Source organism: Rhyacophila brunnea, unplaced genomic scaffold (assembly GCF_057557595.1).
Source record: "Rhyacophila brunnea isolate RB1 unplaced genomic scaffold, BYU_Rbru_1.0 scaffold_8, whole genome shotgun sequence".
Lineage (NCBI taxonomy): Eukaryota > Metazoa > Arthropoda > Insecta > Trichoptera > Rhyacophilidae > Rhyacophila > Rhyacophila brunnea.
This window is the reverse complement of record NW_028233350.1, coordinates 6,068,301-6,096,115: the sequence shown is the minus strand read 5'-3', so window position 1 is coordinate 6,096,115 and position 27,815 is coordinate 6,068,301. Positions and strand designations below refer to the sequence as shown.

Genomic DNA, 27,815 nt, shown 5'->3' with positions numbered 1-27,815 from the left:
TCCTAACAGACCGTCCACGCAATTAAGTTGGATCAAGTCTACAATAGATTTCTTAGATTTCTCTACTTAAGGACATACGGATTCTTTCCTTATAATAATGGTAATAAAATGAATTTTCCGCCTAGTTATCTTCTAGGTATGCTACCAATGCAATCCTTGTCCACCTGAAGAGTGATTGCTCTTTTAAAGCATTTCTTTTTACTTTTTTGTGGGTTCATTTACAATCAGTATATACTGGCAAATATTAATTGTTCGCACCAATATCACTCGTAACTCTACGGTCTTCATGATACCCCGTCGCAGGACGGATGTGATTTTTCATGATGCTGTGTATCGTGCGATTAACTTATTTGATGCCACCATAAAGGTTAATTTATTTTTTATCAACTATAATATCATGTTTGTGGACGTGTGAAATAGTTTTAATTTATAATTGTATTTATCATTTTACTTTAATATCTACATAAGCACATACTTTATTGTCATATTGGTTGTTAATTTTGTAACTTAGCCATTTTTATAATTTGTATTTTATTATGTATTATGGCGCATTGGCCAATCGCTGTAATGTCGTAACATAATACTCTTTTATAAATAAATAAATATGTAGTTACCATAGATTTACATTTAAGTGGTAAATAAATTTTATATTTTATCATGAATTACTACCAAGTAAGCGCTGAATATTAAAAAGATTATCGTAGACATTGATAATTAATTAAATACTATGCTTGCTTTCCAGGTTACTTGATGCAGTTCTCATTCCTTGCTGCCTTCTTCTGGCTGAACGCTATGTGCGTGGACATGTCTTGGACGTTCAGCGGAGTGCGAGCTCCAAGTGGGTCCAGGGCTGATAGGGATCGTCGTCGATTCATTTGGTACTCCTTATACGCATGGGGAGGAGCTGCTACCCTCACCGCTGCCGCTCTCATAGTCGATTATTCTCCCGGAGTGCCAACGTCGTCGCCGTTCAAGCCCAATTTAGGGGCTGTTAAATGCTGGTTTAACAGTGAGTACTAATACTTTATTATTAGGTATTATCAGAGTTGTTTTTCAAAATAATTAGTAAATAGTAATACCAGCGCATCTATTATATACACAAGACTGCTATCGGCCGCTACCGAGGTGGTTTTTCATATTCTGTATCGAAATATTATAATTTTTACAATAAGTTAGTTGTAATTATTACAATAAGTGCTGTGTGTTAACAGGACCTCTCTTGTCTGTGCAAAATTTTAGAGTGAGATAGACAGTTTTGATTGTTTAGATGGCTAATTTATTGTAACAATTATAATACCCCAATATAAACATTATTGATCATCTACCCTCGATAACCGCCGATAGTAATCTTGTGGATAGAATAGATGCGCTGAATCACTTATAAAGCTCATTGCTTAATTTAACATGCTATACATTATCTATGTGGTAGGTATGTATGTAACAAAAAATATTTGGATTATATTTTTTAAAATAACGTAAAATTATATTATTATTCCTAGTTATTTAAATGACATGTCCGGGAATTATTATTTATGCAGTTCGCCGTATCACAATAATCGTGAACTATTTTATTGGGAATAGGTATATGGCAGTGAAGTGTCGAGATCTGGACTCATGTGTAAATAAAACACTTAAAATAAGTAATAAATATAGAAGAAATGAGGTAGGTAAGTAAATTAGAAATACAACTATATCGTATATATTTATATAAAATTCTGGTAGGTGCTCGTAAGTATCAAGTAGTATCTATTAAAATGAAATTAATATTCTTATTGAATCTAATAACACTGGGACAATACTGTCTACAATGCTCCACGAACAGCGCGTCATTTTTCTCTCTCAATGCTATACGACGATCTCTTTCCGATAAGACAGCTCACGGTAAACTGTGCTATCGCAAAATCTAATACCTGCAATTTACATGTAACCATGAATAATTATTCATCATCAATAAAGGAAAGCTTCAACCCATTTACTTCATATTATGGTGTATGATAAGTAGGATCGAGAAGTTTGGCATTTTTTCTGTTGTGTCGCGACATATACAGCAAATTATAATCCATGCATGCAATATAAGCATATTTTGGCACTGGAGAATAGAGTTGGGCATTTCCCGACAAAATCTCAATCTCGAGATTCGGGATATCCCGAAATGATGAAATTTTCAATTCTCGAGATTCGGGATTTCTAGAAAAGATTTCTTGAGATATTGGGAAATTTGAAAAAAATCTGTAAAAATCAAAAAAAAAACTGTAAAAACAGACAGATTCCAAAAAAAATATTTATTTTTATTTATGCAAGAAGACAAACAAAATAGAAGTAGGAAAACAAACATAATTCAAAACATTACTTATTAAAATAGAATTTAAAAAAACACAGACTGTCAATCGCTGCGTCTGACAATCCCGTACCTGCCTTGAGACACAGAATTCCGTGATGTTCCAAAAATTGCGGTCATTTTGAGTCGACGTTGGCTTAATTGTGTTAAATGCCCTGATCAGTCTTTGAACGTTTTGTGTTATATGTCCACTTTTTTCACATAGAAAATCTTTTTTCAATTAATATTTGATAATAAAGAAATCCCGAATCCCGAGAAAAGATTCTCGAGATCCGGGTTTTCCCGAAATGTTAAAAATTTCAATTCTCGAGATTCGGGATGGGATATCTCGAAAATTTCTCGAGAATTCCCGAAACCCAACTCTACTGGTGCATACGTGATTAATCTCCGGTAGTCATAATGAAATGCTGGTATTTTTAGACTCTTTTTTAGTTTAAGTGCAAGTAATCTACTGCTAATTAGGTGATAAAATAAGATAAATATACATGCGTATACATACACCCATTATAAAAAAATAACGCTGATGAAAGTAATAAAAAACTAACACAATATTTTTGGTAAGTATAGAAAACGCGAATAATGCCATGTAATGTATTACAATGATATTCTATAATTTGAATTTATTGTTGTATCTATAGTTTTCTGAGTAAATTAATCTGAGTGGTAGGAATATGTTAACTTTATTGCAAATTTAATGAAAATAAAAGTTAGGTAGGTACACGGGCGTGTTTATTTGTGTAGGCCCTGATAGCACCCGTGGCGATGTTAGTTAATATGTTTTTACATTAGTAAATTAAAAAAAGTGTTTAAAAACAAATATCATTCAGTGTAAGTAATGAAAAATAAAGTGCGCTAAATCTATGTTATTTAATAAGAATAAGATATAAGGGATGGATGAATTTAAAAAAAATGAATAGGATTATAATGTTAGAACCAGTTAAGTCATGATAAACATATTTAAAATGTAAAACAAATAAATTACCTATGAATATTGTATTTCATTGTGAATAGTAAATATATCTGAAAATTCAGACACGTCTTTCCCATTGGTCATTGTTAATTTAAATTGTTCAAAATGCATGGGTCTTAAGCTCAAATTACATTGGCAGATTGCGTCACGCCATTGCGTCGCGCCACGACCAATGACATTTAATATGGACTAATCATGTGGAAAAGAAAATAACACTCACTTTATTGTCGGGTCTGCCGAATGGCATAATCTGTTCTAACGCCATTACAATAAAGGTGATATTGCTATAAATTCCTGATGCTTTTTGTTGGGTCTGCCGAATGGTTCGGTTCGAATGGGTTCGCTCAAATGAACATTGACACTAGAAACACTGCTCTAACGCCATTACAATAGATGTCATATTGCTATAAATTCCCGATGCGTGATATCGCATAATGGAAATTGCATGACGCCTACCTATACATGCGAATGCGCGAATTTATTTTCTAGCTACTGTATTGAGTGCGTCGTCCATTAATAATGTCATTGGCCACGACTGACAAAATCTATTCTCTGTGGTTTTCAAGGATCGGAAGCGATCGTGAGTAAAGTGGGATAAATTCTATTTTCCGTCGTCCCGATCCAGGTGACGATTGCCGAGAACGTACGAAGATATCCGAACACCACCCACTAGGTTTGACAGCTCAGTTTTGACGTACATTTGCGCGGGAATACTGTTCAGTGTTGCCACCAATCTAACGAATAAATAGTTTTCGGTCAACCTATATTTTTAATAATAGCAACACTATGTTTAATTTAAGCCAATCAAAAACAAGGACCAACGCGATTGAATCGTTGCGTGTATTTGCAAATAGTGTAAAAACGGTGGCCACGACGGTCGGCGTGGATCGTTGAATCGGGTTGGGTCTGCGCGCCTGTCAATGTAATTAAGCCTTTACGTATTTTGAAAGCTTGTCTACAAGACTCAGTTGTCTATGGTCCTGTCTAATTTCAAGTTACTTCATATGACATATGGAAATAATGTACATGGCTACCTGAAGTTGTATAATTTAATATGTTAAATGAGAAATTCACTGAGAAAAAAGTGTTTTTGGAAGAACGTTGTTTCGTCACCTCATTTGAACGTTTTTAATTTCCAATATAATGCATCGTCACCTGATTAGAATATGTCAAATTCGAAATCTAGACTGCTAGATAATACAATATGAAAAAGCAATTGGAATTTTAAATACTTACAGATTATACATAATATTATAAACAAAGTTTATAAACATAATTTTGAGTACAGGTTTTGGATTGTATTTTAATCATGTTTGATGAGATGAATATGAATGTGCGTAGAAAAGAATAGATGTTAAATGATAAGTAAATAAAATAATTTCTCTTTTACATGAAAACTTGATTGGAAACCACTGCACTAGATACTAGACAGAGATGTTATAGGCAATTTAAGTATGTACCAATTTCCCCCAATATATTGACGATCGGTTACAATGTTTATTGTTTACGTGTCGCACTCATAAAAAAGCGTTATGGGTCTGATATTATGAGTACGTGCTTACATTCTGTTTTGACAATATGTAATTGTTTGATCTGTGTATGTGTTACGCCGAATGTGCGAAATTGACTATTACATGAAATGGACAAAATTTTGCCTAATTCATAGATTAGTCAAGCCCGTTGCCTTATTCATGAATTGGGTAAATTATCTGCCGAGTGCGTGAATTCGCCAGGGTATGGAATTCTTAAACTGTCAACATGTCAGCAGAACTCTGCCATTCTGGGCAATGTTGACCTGTGTGTCCCTGATAACTATCTTAGAAATAGAGACCACCAGTTGTTTATTCTCCCAAGGTGCAGAACCAACCTGCCACTGGTAATGCCAATTAGGAGAGTGATAACTATGTTCAACGAAATTGCTTCGGGTGTTGATATATTCCACCTACGTGAGAATGAGTTTAGGTGGATGTTGTTTTATAAAATCTTAAAATAGGGTCTGCTTAACTCATCCGGTGTACTTCCTTGTACCTATCTAATTCATCTACTGATATATCTCTTTTTTTATGTAATACTGTTATATTTATATATCTTTGTTTCTAAATGTCATGTTGTGAACGTCTTAAACTTATAATTTGTAATGTCCACAATATGTTAAAAAAATAAATGAATTGAATTGAATTGAATTGAACATGACAGTAGAAAAAGTAAATTTAATACGGATGGTTTTATTAGTTATAATTGGACATAATATAATATTATTATTATTAGGTTAGGTTAGGTTTTGTAATTCTGAATTCAACTGAATGTCCATTTTGAGGTTAGCTAACAAGTTTCAACAAACTATCAAATCATACTACCTATACAAACAAACAATCGACCATCGCACGATTGATACCGAAGCACGAATCAAATCGCGAAAATATCTTTTAATAAAATTCTTCCGTTATCATATTATAGTTCTAGATTTTTTTTGGGCATAGTAAATGGATATGAACATCATTGTAGTTATTGATTGGTATATTTTTATATAATGAATGACATTTGGTTAATTTGATTAGTTGCAAAAAACACCACCGGAGCGCGACCATCTATTTTGACCAATGCATGAGCATTTGACACATTTGGTTTAGTTGCAATAAACACCACCGTAGCGCTACTATCTAATTTGCATGAACTAGGCAGAAAAAATACTGTTGAATTCATGCATTTGGCAGATATTTTGCCTAATTGATGAATAAGGCAACGGGCTTGCATTTTTCATGATGTAGGCAAAATTTTGCCCATTTCATGTAATAGTCAATTTCGCACATTCGGTGTTACATTGTATCATACCCGGTAGGTAATTTGTGCAAAAACTTATCAGGTCGATTCACAAATGAGAGAAAAATATTCAAGCCAAATGATTTTTTTATCTAACGAATAAAACAAAAGCATAAAATCACTTGAAAGATAGAAAGGGTTTATACAGCTAGATACGGTGGATAAATTGGGGTTGATCAATAATACGATATTCAGTAGGTACATTGCAATAGTAGAAATCACACCAATCAAATATTCGTCGATTTTTAAAAATTTAAAAATTAAAATTTTAAGATTTTGAAAAATACATCGATTTTTATTTAAAAAAATATTTATATCATAATTAATTTCGGTATGATCCGGCCCGATTTGATATAAATAGAGAGGATTTCAAGTGTTCACATGTTTTTTTTTAATATAAAAATCCATGTTTTTTAAATTAAATATTAATAATAATTACAAGATAAAAATAACTTTTTATATACAACGTTTTTAAATTTTCTGTTGAATTATTATGCTCAATATGCTCAAACTTGTACTAGATACGAAGTAAATAAAAAACAAACAAATATAGAATACTGAAATGTCATTTTGACATTTCATTTTGATTTCCATAATAACGCACGTATATATTAATAATTTAGTTGCTAGGACCACCCCCTTAGCAACCAATAATAGTCTTTTTACGGATTTATCTGAAATAACTTTCCATACAAAACAGAATTAACTGAAAATGAATTCAATTCTACTTAAAGATGGCTGAAAGTATTAAAAGAATGCATTGGCATCGTGTTCTGATACAAGAAAACGAGCAAATAAAAACGTGGTAAACTATAACCAAATATCATTTCTCAATAGTTCTGGCAATGAGTATGTTTAAAATACTCTGTAAATATGTGACTAAAATATTAGGTGGAAAGCGAATTGTTTCATTATATTATTTATGTATGGGATTAACTAAACTATAACCGCAAAACAATACGATAATATCCTGTGTTCAGAATTTAAAACTATAATTAAGGTGGAGTCTTTACCTAATCGAGTTCAATATTGGGACCATACCTAAATAAGATTTGATATAAATAAAAAGGATTTCAAGTTATACACATTTATATTTTTTTTTATAAAAATCGATGTTATTTAAAATAAATATAAAAAATATTAAGGGGGATCCTTATCAGTGGCGGCCGGTGGTTTCCAAAATTGCTTTCATTGGGGGTGCACTCAAAATTTTCTTGCCTTATTTAAAAAGCATATCAATTCAGCGTTGTTTCTGTTTAGCGAACACCTCAATCACTTCTCATTAAAGTCTTGAACTGTTTGTAAAAGTTTTTTCTCAATGCTTAACACAGGTAGACATGTTAAGTCAGTCCTGATTCATGGTAAGTATTTCTGAAAGACGATTTAATTCTTTTAATGGTTCAAAAACACTTTTCAATTTCCACAGATGTCATCGGACCATCCTTTTTTTATTCTGACTCTTATTATTATTATTGATAAAGTCTACGTTTACCGACATCATTTTAAAACACATACACTTCACTGATTGAACTATAATTATAAGTATTGAGTATTATAAATCTTTTATTCAAAGTTTATCATTTTAAAACACTGACACTTCCCTGATTAAACAATAAGTATATATATTGTTATGAATTTATTTTTATGAACAAAACTATCGAAATAACGTGACAAAACACCTAAAAAAGCCGACTATAACGACAACCGCAGAAATCATACTGAATTGTATGTAAGAAATAATATTTGAAGAAAATATAAAAAAAACAAAACTATCGATTGTTTTGAATAGGTAGGTACGTATTTTTCGACTCTCGACAAATCGTCAGTTTCTTCGTCTACAAAAAGCAATAAAACTCCAGGAAAATGCCTGCATTGTTAAAAATATGACATCATGCTAATAATTCACTCACTTTGAGAAAGAACATGGTAACCAAGATTTTAATTTTTTATAAATTATATTCAAATATTTGCAAATATAGAAGGAATAAAGGGTCGATCCAAAATATTTATGTTGATAATCAATTTTTATTCAATATCAGCCTATTTTCAATGAATTTATATGAGATTTAAATAAAAAAAATCTATTTTTTTATCAATCCTGCTAAATCTCAGTTACTACATTTTTCCGCGTTACTTTTGAGCTGCGTCCCTAATGGTCGTAAAATTTCGTGTATTCATGAGTTATTTATCGTTTTCACGTGTCAGCTTGAACTTTTATTACCCAATGTAATATGAACGGCAAACTAAGATCCATATTTGTGCGTTCCGACGAGTGCACGAATTCGGTGACTGTTTACTGGGTATATGCTTTTGGTATAAATTTACATGGATTAAATTGCGATAAACGAGTGATGACTTATGAATAGTATTGTTGCACATTGAGTGATGTTTAGGAAAAAGCAGTGCAGCGCACATGCATGGTGTTAGAGGAGCCGCCGCTGATCCTTATGCCAAAAGAGAACCTAGCGGAAAATACGAAGGTGACAATTTGAGACATTTTTTTAATAATTAACAATTTCAACTGTATTAATTAATAAATATGTATCTGAAAACATTAAAAAGATTTTTTTTAAGTCAAAGATAAACTTACAATTGTAAAAAAATGTAATAAAATGTGAATTTGTTGCAGGGTCCTATCTTATTATTACATTATATTTTATGGTCACATTTTTATTATTAAAATTTAGTTTATTAAGTGTTAAATTTTTTAACGTTTAGATTTCTGACTAATTCATCGTTTTAATATTTTTTATATTTATTTAAAAAAACATCGATTTTTATAAAAATATAAATGTGTATAACTTGAAATCCTTTTTATTTATATCAAATTTTATCTTTGACTTAAAAAAATCTTTTTAATGTTTTCAGATACATTTAATACAGTTGAAATTGTTAATTATTAAAAAATATCTCAAATTGTCACCTTCGTATTTTCCGCTAGGTGCCTCTGTTTCTTGTCAATCGACCAGTCAATAATTTTATTGATTGTACTTATTGTTATTTATCAAGTAATTAAGTACATGCCTACTTATTTTACTCACATTCTATTTATAAATAAAACAATGTTTGCGGTAAGGATTCACTGTTTGAATACTAAAGTAAGTACATTGTACGTATTCAAATTCTTTGAAACGTTGATTGAATAATTATTATCGAATGTGTTTAATGAGTCGGAAAAACTATTTTAACACGTCATCAAGCCAATTGCGATTAGCTAGCCCTAGGTTGTTGGCGTACACCAGTGTTTCCCAAAGTGTGGTATGCGTACCCCCAGTGACGTCCCGTGAGGGTAAGCAGATTGAGCGTCGCTTGGGGGCGGCAGTTACTCGAAGGGCGGCAAATCGAGGAGAATTATTTGGTATATATGGAAATAGTTACTTAAACTGAGTACTTAATAACGAAAATATCTTTTCTTTAAAATTCCGCTCACTGGTTGGAAACAAAATGTATTAATAAACATAAAAGGTTTAACAGGACTGTAATTTTTTGTCGGGTTCGCGATGTCTAGTTTACTTCCACTGCCTTTCGATGTCATTCGTGACCAGAAACGAAACGAGCACAGATGATAAAAAATATTGTATAAACAATGGGGCGGCATTATGGCACTGCCCAGGGCGGCATTTTGTCTAGGGACGTCACTGCTACCCCCTGGGGTGCGGGATTAGTTTGGTGGGGGTACGCGCTGCACCGGGATTAGGCTGCGCCTGGTGCAACAAGCAGTAATACGTCATCAATACAACATCCATGCTAGAAGGTTTATCGCATCCGGAAGAAGAGCAATTGTTGGAATTAGCTTCAGGCGGTTCTTGAAAATTAAATATAAGGAGTGTACTTTAACATCATTCTAGTTGGAAAATGCAACATGTGTATCCAGTTTTAACAGAGAAAATCCTGAAATACATCTTGCCTTTTCCAACTTCATATCTATGTGAAGTTGATTTTTCAGCATTATTTTGTAGACATTAAGTCAAAAAAAGGAACAAGCTTTTGGATGTGGAACCGCATCTCAGATTAAAATTAACAACCAGGGAACTAAATTATGATGATTTGTCTCAACATAAACAATTTCATCCTTATCATTGATTATAATGAATGTTATTTATAACATAATATTTATTTATATTAATGAATGAATTTTATATTTCGTTTATTATTATTTTGTTTATGTACTAAAAAAGGAAAAAAATATTTTGATTGTTATTGAAGTATATGCAAAACTCAGTGTTACGAAAATTATAGAAGGGGTACACAGATGTCGATAGTTTGGGAAACACTGCCGTACACAAACATATTATTATTGTCCTGATAGCTAGGTAATAGAAATTTGCGATATGCCATTTTTCTGATTACTAAATTTGTCACCATACCAAAATGAATTCGTTTGAGGTTTTCCTGGAGTGATTTCCGGATGGCTGTTAGGAAAGGTAAACAAAGGTAATCGAAAATAAATTGTTGGGAATTTGTAGTTACTAGACATATACGTAGATAACAATAGGTAATACTATTATTATGCAATGTTGCTACAAATATATCCTATAATTTAAAAAAAATGTGAATTGTTTTTATATACCAGTGGTGGTGAACTTGTTTGTTGTTTTGATCGACTTTTAGCATAACAATATAGTCGCGTGTAGGGAATCCAATACCGAGCCAAATTTTTGATCCGGGGATTTCGGGATTACAATTTGACGATCCCGGGTTTGGGCATTTTTTCGATTTTTTTTTCGACCATGTCCGATCCTAATATGATCATATGGGCCTCCACAAAGTAGAGATTTGTATTAACAGATTTTGTTTTTTACGAGAAATGGATGTCAGCCACTTGCTCAACCTATTAGGTCCATGCCCTGACTCACAAACAATATGTGTACTTGCCAGACCCAGGATTCGAACCTGGGACCCACGGCGTGATAGTCCAATGCTTAAGCCGCGCGGCCACCGTGGGCGCATTTTTTCGATAGTTAATATAAAATTTTTATACATCCAAAAAACCTTGATAAAATCGATCAAAAATAAATCTAGTATAATTAAATTTATACTATTTAAGACATTATTTATTGTTAATATTGTGCACGGTTGATCTTGGAAATACATAGGTTTAACGGAGTAAATAATATTGTAATATAAATAATAATGTGAGAATAAAACAGTTTTATTTATTTATGAATCTTTCCCATTTTTATTAATTTATGTGAAAAAATAAAATGAATTGGCAATACATGGGTAATAAATCAATCTTCATTCAAACTCAGTTTATTTCTAATGTAGTTATATGTCATTAAAAGTATTTTTTCTGTTATATTTTCGTTTTTATTTTATTTTCCATAAAAAATGATAAAAAATATCAATCCCGAAAGTTTCGGGATTATGTTTACCAATCCCAGGATTCATAGGTATCGAAAATAGTCAGGGATTCGGGATCCCGGGATTGGAATCCCTAGTCGCGTGTTATAGATATACCATCATAAATCGTCAGGTGTTCGAATTTAGAACTAATCTCAGTAGGTATATCATACGCATATCTACTCAAATATCTGACACATTCGTAGGTAGGTACTAACACCAATTGAAACTGTCCGCCTTCAGCAGACGCCTCCTCTGGCACTAGACGACCTAACCTTCGACGTTCAGCCTATTAGTCAACTGGACTTGTAAATTCGCAAACACCGCTCCTGTTTTTGCCGGCTGGCATAGCAGCTTAGGGAGAAAGTCCACGACGCTCTTGGCGAGAGTTAGGTTAAGTTAAATTAAGTTTAGTAACCGTATATGTTTAAGTTAAAGAAAAATATACAATACATGTACCAAAGTAAAACAAATATCGAGTTTAATTCCTCTGCACCCTCCCCAGAACTCTTCCTGGAGCGTTAAGTTTGTGGGCATGTGGTGAGTGCATTTTATAGAGTGTCAGTACCTATTAATCTAATATTCACAATTTAACCAGTTTTGTTTTCTTTGAAGGAATGTATCAAGTCGTGCCTTTCTAAAGAAAAAAAATGTTGTATTATTTACAATATTCGTCCGTGTTTTGTAAAAAGGGCGAATTAACCAAAATGCTACTTTACAGGAGGAGGATTTTTAACTTTTAACATTTATTTGTTTTTTACCTGTAGATGATTATAAATATCTTACAAGTTTATAATAAAGCTTAGAAAGAATACTGTCATTATAATAGGTATTATTATATAATATTTTAAGAGGCCTAATATGTCACATTTGCTTTTTATTTCGTAATTTGAATTAATTTAATTTTAGTCGATTATCGTTTTAAGTACTTTCCTGTAGACATAAAAATTCGCCGTTTTTACACAACAAAGCTAGTGGGGTACATATTGTATTTTCATTAAAATCTCGATTTCGCCAAAATGGTTGATTCGCCCTTTTTACAAAACACCGACGATATGTTTGCTTCTTTTGTTTAGTACACTAATAATTTATTGAATATTAGGGATAGTGTGCAATAACAACGAATGTGTATAACAGAAACTAGTCTAAATTACTATTTTATCATTTTCACCAGAAATTAATCATCTGCGTTGCCGATTGACATTGTCATTCGATTGTTTTGGCTTACTTTGACTTTTTATTCGTTTTATGACCTTGTTATATTTTCGATGAAAACTAACATACACGAGTGAGCAACTACCTATAAATCTGTGACCGAGGCAGCCACAGGTTGCAGGTACTTAGTAACTCACCTATTAAATAATATAAATAATAAATAAAAATAATATAAATAAAAAAAATACTATTAAATTGTATACCTGTAGGCAGTGGCGACTGGACGACTTTCTAGGCGGTGGGGTTTAGCTATTAATTATTTAATATACATACCTACCTACTTTCTCATATTATACATTATGTACCAAGCTACTTATAATTTTATGATTATATTAATGAGGGGTCATTTGATTAGCTCCCCAGTATGCATATAATAACGCTAATGCATTAACAGGTCAGCGAAAAATAGACGCCATAGCTTTCTTAATTTGTACATGGGTGTCACCATTAAATAGGGCATCATCATGTTATTACATAATTTACAATCGTTCTTTATTTATTTGTATAATAATATTAATATTATAAATTATTGCGACGGTTTGGATGGATAAAATAAATTAAATAGTTCATTTAATCATGCAATTAAGTAGGTATATTATGATAAAATATCAGACGTGTATTTTAGAAATGATAACAATGTGGGGATGGTCCCTAAAAGCCGCCCCTGTCTGTAGATTTAAAAAAAAAATCACAACGCAGCGCTATGTCCATTAGAAAATATTATGATTTCATAGTGTTTAATCAAACATTGGTTCAGTAATTGGCTAAGTGAAGTAATTTACACTTTTAGTAAGAAATATGGGAATCATTAATGGCAGGAAATTCTTTTCGTTGAATGAGAAGTAGTCATTCAATTAATCAGTTAAACCACAAGAAACTTGTAAAATGAGTCACTTAACAATAATATGATTTATATATTATTACGGTTTTCAAACTTTTCGGGTACATAAAAATGTTTTCACCTCATATGGTTAGAAGTAGGAGCCAGTTGATTCCGTCACAGTTGCTCAGATTTTAGAATCAAATATATATATTATCAGTGGCGCACCCAGGATTTATTATTGGGGGGGGGGGCGAAGGAGGAGAATGGAAATTAGTCCCATAGGCTCTTTTTCTTCTTCATATAAATATTTTTACATAATTTCACAATACACGGCGATATATTTGTACAGTTTCTCCTAGTTTTTATTAAATTGGAGGCATAGTGGCGGTAACCGTTGAGCGTGTCATCAGCGACTGGCGGATTGGAAGTGAACAGCGACCATGCTGGACATGTGTACCTAGTATGCTAAAACATTTCTTAAATAATATCGGCTGTGCTACCCGCTTGGTCTAAAGCAGTGTTTCCCAAAGTGTGGTACGCATACCCCCTGGGGTACGGGAAGAGTTTGGTGGGAGTACGCGCTATACCGGGTTATGGCTACGCCTGGTGCAACAAGCATTAATACAACATCCATGCTAGAAGGTTTATCGCATGCGGAAGAAGAGCAATTGTTGGAATTATTAGCTTCAGACGGATTCTTGCAAAATAAATATAAGGAGTGAACTTAAACATCATTTAGGTTGCAAATAATGCAACATGTGTATCCAGTTTTAACAGAGAAATTCCTGAAATACATTGCCTGTTTCAACTTCATATCTATGTGAAGTTGCTTTTTCAACATTTGTAGACAATAAGTCAAAAAAAGGAACAGCCTTTGGGTGTATTAGCGCATCTCAGATTAAAATTAATAACCAGGGAACCAAATTATGATGATCTGTGGTTTCAACATAAATAATTTCATCCTTCTCATGGTTTATGATGAATGTTATTTTTTATAATATAACTTTTATTTATATTTTATTATGAATGAATTTTATTTTTCGTTTATTATTATTTTGTTTATGTACTACAAAACGAATATACTTTAAATGACAGATGTCGAAAGTTTGGGAACACTGGTGTAGAGAGCTACAATATTTATGCCGAATTCCACCGAAAAAAATGTTTTTTTGATTTACACCACCACCGTAATGGGTGCAGTCGTTCTTTTCGCCGAATGTTTATCGCAGATTTTTGGTTTTTTAATATTGAGGTTTCAACATATTAATTGAAAATGGACAAAAAAAGTATTATTGCTTTTAAATTATACACAACCTACTCAATACAACACAGCCTAATATCTCGTTTATCGGTCTTTTGTCTATTGCACTCGGTGTACCTACACCATGGGCCCCACATCCTGAAACGGGCCCTCAGGCTAGGGCAGTGGTCGGCAAACTGCGGCTCTTTGGCCCCTTGAGTGCGGCTCTGCCACAGATGCTCTCTGCCATATTTGACATGGCTAAAAAGAAGAAGCAAAGAAAATGGAAGAGGATAACCGTAAATGTAATGTTGAATAGACCGAGACTTCGCGTTTATTCAAAACTTAAATGGCTTACCGACCTTTATTTAAAAAAGTGCAAAGTTACAAAACGTACACTCTACCTATGAGTATATTATAATACCTACAACTGATTAATGACCAAGATATTGGTTACAAAAAGAAAGTTTGATATTTATTCCGATATATGAGATTGGCCTTCGATGCCTAATAATTCATTATGACGTCGACTAAATAGATTTTCGTATATTGTTTCCAGCTTCCCAATCGGTGATTCTCTATTTCTATGGACCAATGGGAATATTGCTTCTTGCTAATCTTGGATTCTTCATCTACACGTCGTGGAGGATTGTCGTGCTGAGACGGGGAGCCGGAGCCTTGAATCAAGAGGACAGCGCCAGACATGGAGGGTCAAGATCGCCATCCAACAAGGAACGACAAAAGTAAGTGTGCAATAATTATTATTGGGTGAATCATATTAAAGGGGATCCTTATACCGAAGCTTGCAATTTGAGGCATTTTCTTCAAAATTTAAATTTACATTTCAACTGTGTTTTAATAAATATGTATCTGAAAACATAAAAAAGATTTTTTTTTTTTTTAAGAGAAAGATAAACTCACAATTGTAAAAAAAAACAGAATTTGTTACATATATATCTCCCCAGTTACGTTATTATTACATTATATTTTATGGTCATATTTATTTTTAAAATTTGGTTTATTAAGTTTTCTATTTTTTCTAGTGCAGATTTGCTCGAGATTTGACTCGCACTGCTGGTATATTTGCATCTAGGTATAAGCACTATACATGAATGCTTATTATTATCATTCATGAATGTACATAAATAACATTTAAAGATAAAATCAATGCATATTTTTTTCCGCTCATTACTCTATTTTCTAATAGGTATTATTTTATTGATTATAACAAGACAAACAGAATATTAATAATAAACAGATTTTTTAAAAATAAATATTATTCTATTTGAAGCATAATCTTACATACTATGTCCATCTAGCGAAAAAATACCAAAGTAGTAAATCTAAATTGTTGTACATATTGTACAACAGATGTCGTTAGTCCGACAAACATAGTAATAAAATGATGTCCAAGCTATACTAGGTGTTTTCAACAGTAACTTTACTATTATTATGTTATTTATGTTATTCGTCATAAATGATAATATAGATTATTTTTATAAAGTCTATAACAACATTTATTTATCATATTCAAAGAATCGTAATAAAAATAAATAAAAAGGATTTCAAGTTGTCCACATTTATATTTTTATAAAAATCGATGTTTTTTTTTTAAATAAATATAAAAAATATTAAACTATGAATTAGTCTAAAATATCTTCATGACATTATAGAAAACTTAAGGGGGAGAGGCATGCCAGCAGAGGCACCTAGCGGAAAAATACGAAGCTTGCATTTTTTTGTATTAATTATTAATAAATATGTACCTATCATTTAAAAAGATTCAATTGTAAAAACAATATTATAAAATGTGAATTTGTCACAGGACCACATCTTATTATTACATTATATTATTTTATGGTCATATTTATTAATACAATTTTTATATTTTTTCTCGTACAGATTTTTAACTAATTCACATTTTATATTTATTTCAAAAAAAACATCGATTTTTATAAAAATATAAATGTGTACAACTTGAAATCCTTTTTATTTAGATACTTACATTGTAAATTGTCTCTAATTAATCTTATTATAAATTGCAAGCTTCGTATTTTTCCGCTGGTGCCTCTGGTAGGTAAAGTCTTCGCCCTATGGCGTGTGGGTATAAACTACATAACATTTTTAATTTATTATTTCTTTTTTTCCCCCAGGTTTGTTCTCTATGGAAAATTATTTTCTCTCATGGGCATTACATGGCTGACAGAAATAATATCTTGGGCTGTCGGCGGACCGACTTACATCTGGTATTTCACAGACTCGATCAATTTACTCCGGGCCGTGTTCATCTTCATAATATTCTGCTGGAAGCCCAAAGTGTGGGCGGCCGTCAAAAAGCGGCTGGCTTGTTTTCGAACCTGCTCCAAAATAAACATAGGAAAGAAGAAGAACAGTACTACAGATCCGTCATCCACCAGCACCAATTGCCCCAAGAATAGCACTTCCAGAAGTGACTGCGTTGAAATGGAAAATAAATAAAGTATTTCGACAGGAATAAAAAAACAACCGATGAACGGTTGCGGCATTTATAACTAGTCAGAGGTCGGTAGCATATTTATTTATGGAGTTCTACTAATTACAACTGTGAGATCTAGCTAGAATCTTAATATTTCCATGAAATAACTTTTGGAAATGGACTGTTTTTTATTTTTGATAAATAGCCATTTTAGTGTTTATAATATTCAATACTGACTATTGCATAATTTATGCATATATCTACATATTTATGACAGAATACTATGATAAAATGACAGTGATGTAATGTAATGCTACGGTTTGGTGAGGCAACGTGAGATGTGTTCCCGTTGAAAGTGACAAATTTGTTTTGAGACAGTTTGATGGAAATGTAAACTATCCTCGACCGCTGGTTGGGAACTTATAAAGTTATCTGAATGCAGTTTGATCTCTGGGGCCTTATGTTATAACTTGTGACATGAAGTCACTCGACGACATGACGTAATTGTGACGTAATCTCAATACACGCATCGAGGCGAGCCGCCCAAGCACACGGCTCACCATAGATATTATTATGCTGAAACACTTATTTGTGTATGGGGACAATGAATAACGCCAGTATTTGAGTAGCGTTAATTTCTCGATTGCTATTATCACTCCGGTAGTATGTCACAATGATGTCATATGACGTCATGTCGACCGGGCGACTTCAACTCGCAAGTTACAACATAAGGCCCCTGGTCGTTTCCGACCGCTTAGTCAGCGTTGGGGTAGCGACTACAGAATCGAATCAGACCAATGTGTAAATAGGAGATAACAATAATGCGATTGTGTGTGCGAATAACTAACTTTCCACATTGTAGTGATTTGTTTTACTTGGTCTGTTGACGTTTTTAGTGATAGCACTGAATATAGATAATTAAATAATTATAACATCACTTATTAATAATTATGTATTATTAAGTTTGATCACTTGGTACTTTTTTATTATTTGACATAAGCATTGCATCATTCCATAAGTAAGTGTGACAGTATTGTGTGTAATATATTGCCATAAAAACACTATTGAGTAAACATGATAATATTTTATTTATAATAATGATGTTTCTTTACCGTAGGTATTGTACTTAAATTACCAATATTATATTATGTAAATAGTAAGTAAATATAAAGACATAGTGTTAAGCAGCATTTAGACCGAGCGAGCGAATGTTCATTCTTCCCCCACTCCAGCGAAATTCTCTTAATCTAAACGCTTTTTGTTGAGCGAACGAGCATTCTTTTAGATTCTACGAAGATTCGATGCATTTAGCTAGAATGCTCGTTCGTTTTATCTAAACGCATGCTAGAGCGAGATCACAGTGGCGTTGAGCATTATTTCGTGTTCGGTCGCACTCGCTGGTAAATATTAACGTAGTTATCCAATTGTATGTGTATTTTATAAAAATAAATATGTGTTCAATTTTTTCTTATATATCCTATCTAGCTCAGACGATCAAATATTTTTTCCACGAAACGAAGCGATAATTTTGGGGATTTTATGAACCGGAACGGCGCTCCGGTGCGCTCCTGCCGAACATACCTTTACTAAATACGATTACTAAATAGATTATATTAAATAGACTATAATATTATTCTAGCTCTTTTAGTTGAATGTGGATATTGTTGATTGTGGATATTGAACACTAGGCGTTTACACCGGTCGAGCATGATCAGAATGCTCTGGCTCTTGCTCTACGTTCTTGTTCGTTTGGTCTAAATGCACCTTTAGTAGATGTGTACACCATTATTATCACTGGAAATGGTGAATAACTTCGGGTGTTCAAGAATATTATACTTAAGTGTTTCTTAAATATCCATATTTCGAATATAATGTATATTAGTATAAGCGCGTGCTTACACGGGCTTAGTACTAATCAATAGTACTCGCCATTCGCGCTAATACCGTCACTCGTATAACAAACATTAAGTCTTGTTTACTCGCAATAATGAATAGTACTAATCCCGCGAAAACAAGCCCTTAGGTATATTACTATGATGCACTATTTTGACGATTTCCATTAAAAAAATATAAATTGTTGATTATCTTTAATTGGAGACAGACACTTCAGTACAAGAAATATTATTTTATTTAGTATTTATAGATCTATCATAATGTTGGCAATTAATTATACTGAGTTATATTTTTAACAATTGATTGTCAGTCTTTAAAAATACTGTGTTTCACCTAAAATGTATTGGCTGATGTATTACATAATATTTATAGTCACTTAGTTTTTATTAAAATTATTTATGTTGTATCTTTTACTTATAAGTTATTTGAATTGTGTTTATATCTCGGTATGCCTTGTAGAACTTTGAAAATTAATTTATTATCATAATATCAATTCTATATAATATGCCCAGAATGACTGACGCGAATCTTCAATCAAAATTACGTTGTAAATGTTTATTAATTTTTGACAATGAACCAACAGTTTATATAGGTACTAATAATTATTGTGCGTGAGTTACAATACCCTAAGCAGAGTAATGTGCATTCTAATAATAATAATTACTGAAATGTAACAATAACAAACGAATGCAGCACCATCTCTTGACATTCGTTCCAACTAACTTATACATGCATGTACACCATTGTATATTTTAAAATATAAAGAGTAAGCAATTTATGAAACTACCACTTACAAGATTCATTAGAATTTTTCGATAATCGTAGTGATTACAATGAATCCAAGATTGTTATTTTATTACGATCTTTGTATTCAGTAATCTCGCCATTTTACGCCATGCCTTTCGATAGTGGACGTGCCATATCATATTATACAACAAGATATATAATTTTTATATTGTATTTATATTTAATGCTCACTGCTCTTGCTTGATTGAAAATTTGTAAAAAAGTAGACACATTATAATATGAAAATTTGTGCACGTAAAGTAGCCAACATAACACGGTATCTTCAAACTTCTCGTACTCGCATAATATGCATGTTTTTTTATCACAAGGCATAACATAAAGCGATTTTGATTTTCTTATATAAATTTCACTATTATTTTAGTATCTATATAATATTATAATAAATTGCTCAAAAGAGTGTAATACCCCGTTTACACGTGCATGGATTTACTGCTGACAGTATGTATTATCGAGGCCATAACAAGAAAATGTACATGTAAACATGTATTATCAAGATAGCATACATGAGAATCAAAAAATTGGAAAGCTTCTGAATTTTCACGCGAAAGTTGGTGTTTGTTCTATATCTACGCCGCCTGCGCAGTAGAACGATAGTGGTGAACCTGCCGGTAAAAAAACGAACTACACCGCACAGAGATTCATTTCGAGGTATACCGATTTTCACGATTTGTCAAATAGTACCATAACATCGCATCTCCCTTTCTCTTGAAAAATGAGATTGGCGAGACAGTCAGCACTTTTACTTTTAAACAGTTATTATCGCGATAGTTTAAAATACACACTATTGGTGCTAGTAAATCCATGCACGTACGTCACCACAACAGGCGCTATTATATTAGTTAGAAATGAAGAAGGCGTAGTTACCATTTATTTTTTAATTCATAAGGACTGTAAAAAGCTGAAATTTTGAACTAAACATTGTCAATTCATTAGCTGATAATGTAAGTTTCTTTATAAAATCTCTTTAAATAAATTGTGTAGTATCTCCATTTCTTCAATTGAATCAAATGCCAAAATGAATATTGAAAAAAACGAGTGTTATTAAAATGGTTGAGTGTATAAATGCTCGTAAATATAATAATTGTAAATTTTATAAAAAATTGTGTATAATAAACTATCATAAAGTCAATGTTTGTTCGTGAAAACTCTTGTTGTCCATGTTTAAATCTATTTGTAATAGATTAATAATTGTGCTTAATATTTTAATTTTAATTGATTATTTAAATCTTAAAGACTGTGATTATTACGCTATTGAATATGTATATGTGTAGCAATTCAATAAAAAATAAATAATTGATTTATTAAATTGGTTTCTTTATTTTACTTATTAATTGTATCCTTAGAATGTTAAGTGCCGGAGTGATGTGTGAATATCTAAAATGAAGAATTTGAAGAGTATCTGTTGATTTTGTATGACAAATGTATTATATGATTATGATAGTCTTTCCTAAATTTGGAAATTGAAATTTGATGACCGTATAAAATATATTACTACCATAAAATTGTTGTAAACGTCGTCATAGTAAAATTGAAAATAAAGCCATATTTGATACATCAAATCTCCGTGGTTATAGCACCTTTTTGCCACTTTTGAGCCTCCTCCAAGAACTTCCTCCGTGTCCAGTCCACTTATCTTGGGCCAGTGTCCTTCAGGTGCATACGCTGGCCGCTCTAGTATCTTTGTTGACACCGTTCAACCATCGGACTATGAGTCTGCCAATCCAACCTACGAATGTCCGGTTTGATATCCAGGATTACCCTAGACCAGGCATAGCTAACCCGCGGCCCAAATGAAGACTTTTTGCGGCACAAAGCCCAATTGAAGTTTACAGCCTTCTATATTTTGCATTTTGGTATTCATAGAATAAAAAAATCTCGTAAATTTAGCACATTTATACCTACTTACATCTAAAAATAGACCTGAAAACTTATAAAACCCGTGGGCGATTGTCGAAAATATTTGGATTAATTTAAAATCAGGGAAGTAGGTACCTACCATAGAGGTATGAAATAAAAAAAGGGGCAAGGAATCGGCTTTCTCATAAAACTGAATGAAGAAGGCCAACAATAGCCGAAAACTTACGAGAAATGGCGACGCGATAAAAGAAATGCAGGGCATTACGGAGGATTTACTTTGGTCATTATAACGCACCCATATAATTAATAATGTTAACGTTAATTGTGCCACAAATTGATTATATACCAGCTTGCCTCACCATAGTTTTTTTATATAACCCTGCTTCACCATACTTTCATATAACCTGCCGCCCCTAGGTACCTACTGTGTCACCCCCGTATGGTGCCCATTTGGGGATGTCTTTGTGTATTTTGAGAGGCCCGAATCGGTATCAAACCCGCCAAATAATAAAGCGCTGATTACGAAAATAAATAATGTTGAATATCTGCTGGCAACAATGCCATAATTTTAACCGTTGGAGATTTGCAACGTCGCTTTCTTTTTCGACGACGGCTTTCGTTGTCACAAGATGGCGCGGAGAACGCTACAAACAGCTGAATCGCGAGCACGCCGATTTCGTGCTCCGCAAAAATAAAATTATAAAAATGTAACGATTATAATATTAACGTAAATAGACTCGTCGTCTTCCATCATAATTCCGGTGTGTCAATTATCCACCTTCATCCCAAATACAGACGGTAAACCAGATACTAAAAACACAAAGTGACAGTTGAGAATTCGCCACACAAAAAATGGAGGGAAGTGATACTACCTATAATGTAATAATGTATTTTGCAAATCTGCGCGTGTTTTTAGTGGTGACCAAGGTCAAAGGCCAGCGGAAATAAACCACACCGACAAAAATTACAGACCTGTTAAACCTTTTATATTAATTAATACATTTTATATCCACTTTCAATACCGAATATATCAGTACCTATGTGTGTATTTTCAAATATACCATTTACGGGCCGCACAAAATTGTGTTTTTGCTAATTACTTTTCAAATGCAAATTAACACGTTAATTACAAAATTAATTAAAAGGGCCCGTAAGCATTGTGTTAAGAGCAGCGCATCTTTCTCAATAGCCGACCCAAGAATCGGTTTTAGGTAAGATAGAAATTCTCCAGCCATTAATAAATTACCATTTCTACTTCAATAAACAATTCTGCTATATTGTAAGATCAAGATGTATCTTAGTTGCATCTAAATTTGGCTACTTTACAGCGCTTGAAATGGAAAAGTTTACGAACCGGAGCGCTCCACGGTTTTCTGAAGAACAATACATAGTTATCATAGATAGAAGACAGTTATCAATTTTTATGTGTATTTCATAAATATAAGTGTGTTAGACTTTCTATTAGGTGTATGGCATATCTAGCTCAGACGGTCAAATTATTTTTCCCACGAGACGGAGCGATAATTTTACCGATTTCACGAACAGGAACGGCGCTCCGGTGAGCTCCGGTCCATTCCGAGCCCTGCTACTTTATCTTTATATATATTTTAAAATATTTTTTACTTGTTAACGAGGGCCCTATTCTGGCGTGCACTTAGAGCACTGGTAAATCAACAACCCTTTCAAAGGAGAGTATAACGTAAGATTCCTTACATTTCTTTTCACACACACGGTCCAATTATTCTGGTAAAAACGATAGGCTAAAATACCTACAGCCTCAACGCAAGTGATATTGTGACAATGATTCTGAAATTATGTATGTTTTTTTTTTACTAAATGTATGTATACGTATGTATCTGTTGTATGCGTGAATTACTCCAATTTCATAGGAGTTTGCTAATCCTTGCTATGCCTTTCATTATATCAGTTTATGTGATAGCTGGACACTTCTGGTTGGGCAAGACGATACTCAATTTATAACACATACCTACATACAAATCGCATTGGCGGTAAGTGACTATTTTTGTAGAATATACAATGAGGTTATGTACTATTTAAATAAAAAGAAGTTAAAACATAGCTTTATATAATAGCCTTGTATGGAGTATTCGCCACTGCTATGAAGATGTGGGAAAAATTAAGAATATCAACAGTTATCAATGAGTCATCAGTTATCATCTATAATCTGTATGTAATAATGACAATTAATAGGTAAAGTATGGAAATAGATAAATATGAAAATAAAAACACAATTGACAGAAAAATTTATTTATTCTTTATTACAAAAAAAACAATCACTTAAAAGAACACATAGGTAATATTGTTTCTTTTTCAGTTCATCAATGTAAGTAACGGATTATTAATTTGTTTACCTAAAAAGTGCTATCGGTATAAATACATTTAAAAATACGTATTTTGCTTGTGAAATATAGATATTATGAATCGTTATATACATAGAGCTTAATCAGGGTCAAATTTACCGTAGAATGGTAGGGGACGGAGTAAGTGTCAGAATAATGAAATATAAAAAAAATCGGTGTGTGTACTTATGTACGCGCGTTAGAAGTTATACTTCTTTGGCGTAACAAAACAAAACAAAATTTGTGATAACCTAGATTCTTCGACTAGCTCTGGTATGGTGATTTAGAACCAGGTTCACAAAATAAATAAAAGTGTTTCTTTGGTTTATCAAACTATCCAAATTATTTGTTTTTCTTATTGGTAGGAAGTTGAAATGGAGTGCCGCTAGTTTATAATATAATCTTGAAATCTTGTTCTAATATAAATACAATATCTTGTTGCTTCATTCCGTATTATTTACTATTACTATTTTAAATATCTTGTTAAATTACACCTCGGAATAAGGGACGCTTATTGGAGCTCCTGGTTTAAAATTATTTTATTGCTTCATTCCGTAGTTATTAATATTATTTACTATTATTAGTTTAATTATCTTGTTAAATTACAGACTGAGGAAAGGAGCCGCTTATTGGAGCGCCGCTGGTTTAACATGTACCCTTGAGACCGAAATAAATATAATCATAATAATAATTATTTACCAACTCAACATTTACAAAATTTATTTATTTATTGATATATAATTTCACTGATAAATAATACTTGCATATATATATAGCCTCAAATCTTGATACACAATCTTTACAATTAAAAATAAATATACACGCCAATATAAATAAAGTTTTATGAATAACGTTAGGAAAGTTAACAGAAACAAATTTGAATCCGCCTAACACAACGATAAATATTTCAAAGTACTACGCAACCCGAATGCAATATAAATTATACAAATTATGTGTTACATCGCTGCCGGTCACACGCCAAAAGCGTTACATGGGCGCGACACACGCGAAAAATACACTCTGATCTGTTTTCCCAAACGTGCCAAAGGAAGTATAACTTCAATAATTATGAAAAAATTTCGAGGCTGACGTAACGTCACCTCCCGAATGATTTTACAGCGTCTAAAAGCTTGATGAAAGTAAGTTACTGGTTTCATTGATATATTAATATTAAATGTGTAGTTAATATAGGTACACAAATTTATATCTCAGAAGCCACCACTGTTCAGACGTTATACAACAAAAAATAATTAATTTGCAAGCATATCCACAACATTTTTGGTTGAAAAACGTGCAATATTCTACAACAAGAACCGAGAACACTTATTATAAATAATTAATATGTAAAATGCGTCTTAAAAATATATTTTTCTGGGGGCCCAATATGTATTATCCCAGAGCCCTTCAAGTGGAAATCCGGCACTGGGCTTAATAACATACAAAAATATCAATTCAAAAAATAAAAGTATCACTACATTATAAGAATTAAGTTAAATACAATTTTCATGTGAGAACATTATTTAAATTATAGGTTGCGAAAAATATAAATATTTTTGTATGCTAGTTTATCTATAACTATTCAGTGGCGAAGGGTGGAGGTAGGATGTTAAGATCTGACTGCAATGCACAATATGAAATGTTGTTGGTTAGTTTTTAAAATTCGCCATGCGTGTCCTAAACTTGAAACCCATGTCGGTGAAGTCGGAGGGTGGAATCGAATATTTCATGGAAATCTTCGATCCTGCCATGTCCGCGTTGAAACAGCTAGATTTGTATGACTTGGCAGATTTTATATTCTTACACCTTGCATTGTCAAAACTAGATCTCGAAACCACAAAGTCGTTTGAGATGATTCACCGAAAGTCAGAAGTCCCCTCCTACGTGGAGTTGGTGTTGCAAAGAATTGCAACACTTTAAACAGTGACATTGTGTATTATAAAAGTTCAACTATAGTTCACTAATTTCGCGCGTATCATAACAGGTAGTGCCACCTGTTGAAATCATAATATGTTCAATTCGTGCAAAAAATATGTTATCATGTCACAGTAAAAGGTGCAATTTATAGTAACATCTATCGACAAAATATTCTTCTTCTTCTTTTGCCATAGCCGCCCCTTAACTGGAGCATATGGACACCACGCTGCGCCTCCAAGAATCCCTGTCGCTCGCCAGTCTTCTTGCTTCGTTCCAGGTCAAACCAGCATCCCGTAGCTCCGCCGTATACACTCTGTAGATTGTATTTAGCGGCCTTCCAGGACGCCGGAATCCGGTCGGCTTGAAGAACAGGCAAGCCAGGTTAAAGTTCTCTTCTGGCATCTGCAGCATGTGGCCGAGCCAGGTCCAACGTCGCTCTTCACTTTCAGCGTGATGAGAGGCTGCTTGGTGCGTTCTCTTATCTAGTCGTTGCTCCTAAAGTCATAACATTTGTTTTTGAAGCTTAGTATATGGTTGCTCTGAGCCTTCGTAAGGTGCCATGATTCGCTACCGTAAAGCAGCACCGTCATAATGCAAGCGTCGAGTAGGCGGCATTTGGTTTTGACCGAGTACAATTGTGAGTCCCAGACATTCCGCATCGATTCATCATTGAATGATGCTCCAGCCATTCCGATTCGGATAGCCAGCTCTTTCTGCAAAATTCCATCTCCCGTGATGTGTACCCCCAGGTACTTGAAGCTGTCGACGCTCTCGATGTTTTGTCCGTTGCTTATCAGAGAGAAATCTGGATCAGGACAGGTGCTATTACACAAGACCTTGGTTTTCTTCGCGTTGATTTTCAAACCAACGCGAGAGGAGTTGTTATGCAACCTGTCGATTGTCTCGTGAATGCCCACGATTGAGTTGTCGAATAGGACAACGTGATCGGCGTATTCCAGGTCGCATAGCTTCACTGCGGGGGTAACAGGTATGCCTCGATCGGGGCATTCCGTGACAGTGTCTCCAATTCTGACACAGCATTCGCTATTCTCGTGCAGGCTTTTGATTATGGCAATGATCTTGGGAGGGATCCCGTATGCTCCCAGTATCATCCGGAGAGAGGGGCGGTGCGGACTGTCGAAAGCCTTCTCATAATCCACAAAGCAGCAAGCCATCGGACTGTTCAGCTCATGGCTCTGCTGGAGAAGACATCGAAGGTTGTGGATTTGGTCTGCACACGCTCGACCAGGTAGAAACCCGGCTTGGTTTTTCCTGAGGACGTGCATTATTGGGTCCCTTATTCTCATCAAGAGGATGTTTGCCAAAATCTTTCCCGGAACACTGAGTAGCGTAATGCCTCGGTAATTGTCGCAGCTTAGAAGGTCACCTTTTTTTAAGTGTGATGATTTCACCGTTCACCCAGTCCCTTGGACAGCGCTCTTCTTCCCACACCTTTGTCACCAGATGAAACATAGGATGCAGGATTGCGCTCAGGCTGTACTTGAGGAATTCAGGATGAATCCCGTCTCCCCCCGGTGCCTTTCCAATCTTGAGACTTTTCACAGCCGATTTTATCTTGGTGTGCGTGGGCGGGCAATCGGAAATGTCGATCGCTCGGGGAATGTCCAAAAGTAAAGCTTCTGCAGATATGTCAAAGGGATCCAAAGGGGGTGGGCGGTTCAGCACTCCGCAGAAATGATTATTCCAAATCTTGTTGACGCATTCTGCGTCAGACTCTATTGCTCCACTGGGACCACGAATGGCTCCAGGAGTCGGTGGT

General features: G+C 33.5%; 1 protein-coding gene across 2 annotated transcripts in view; it reads left to right on the top strand.

Moving 5' to 3' along the window:
• The window catches only part of LOC147063852 (putative G protein-coupled receptor Mth-like 1), a 134,245-nt gene extending 116,883 nt beyond the window's left edge, over nucleotides 1-17,362 (top strand). For both annotated transcript variants that reach the window (XM_085958943.1, XM_085958944.1), the window contains 3 exons: nucleotides 743-1,009; nucleotides 15,309-15,492; nucleotides 16,903-17,362. In XM_085958943.1, coding sequence (XP_085815069.1) covers nucleotides 743-1,009; nucleotides 15,309-15,492; nucleotides 16,903-17,227 — 776 coding nt within the window. In that variant the 3' untranslated portion in view covers nucleotides 17,228-17,362. The remainder of the gene's footprint in view (nucleotides 1-742; nucleotides 1,010-15,308; nucleotides 15,493-16,902) is intronic.
• Nucleotides 17,363-27,815: the final 10,453 nt, after the last annotated feature.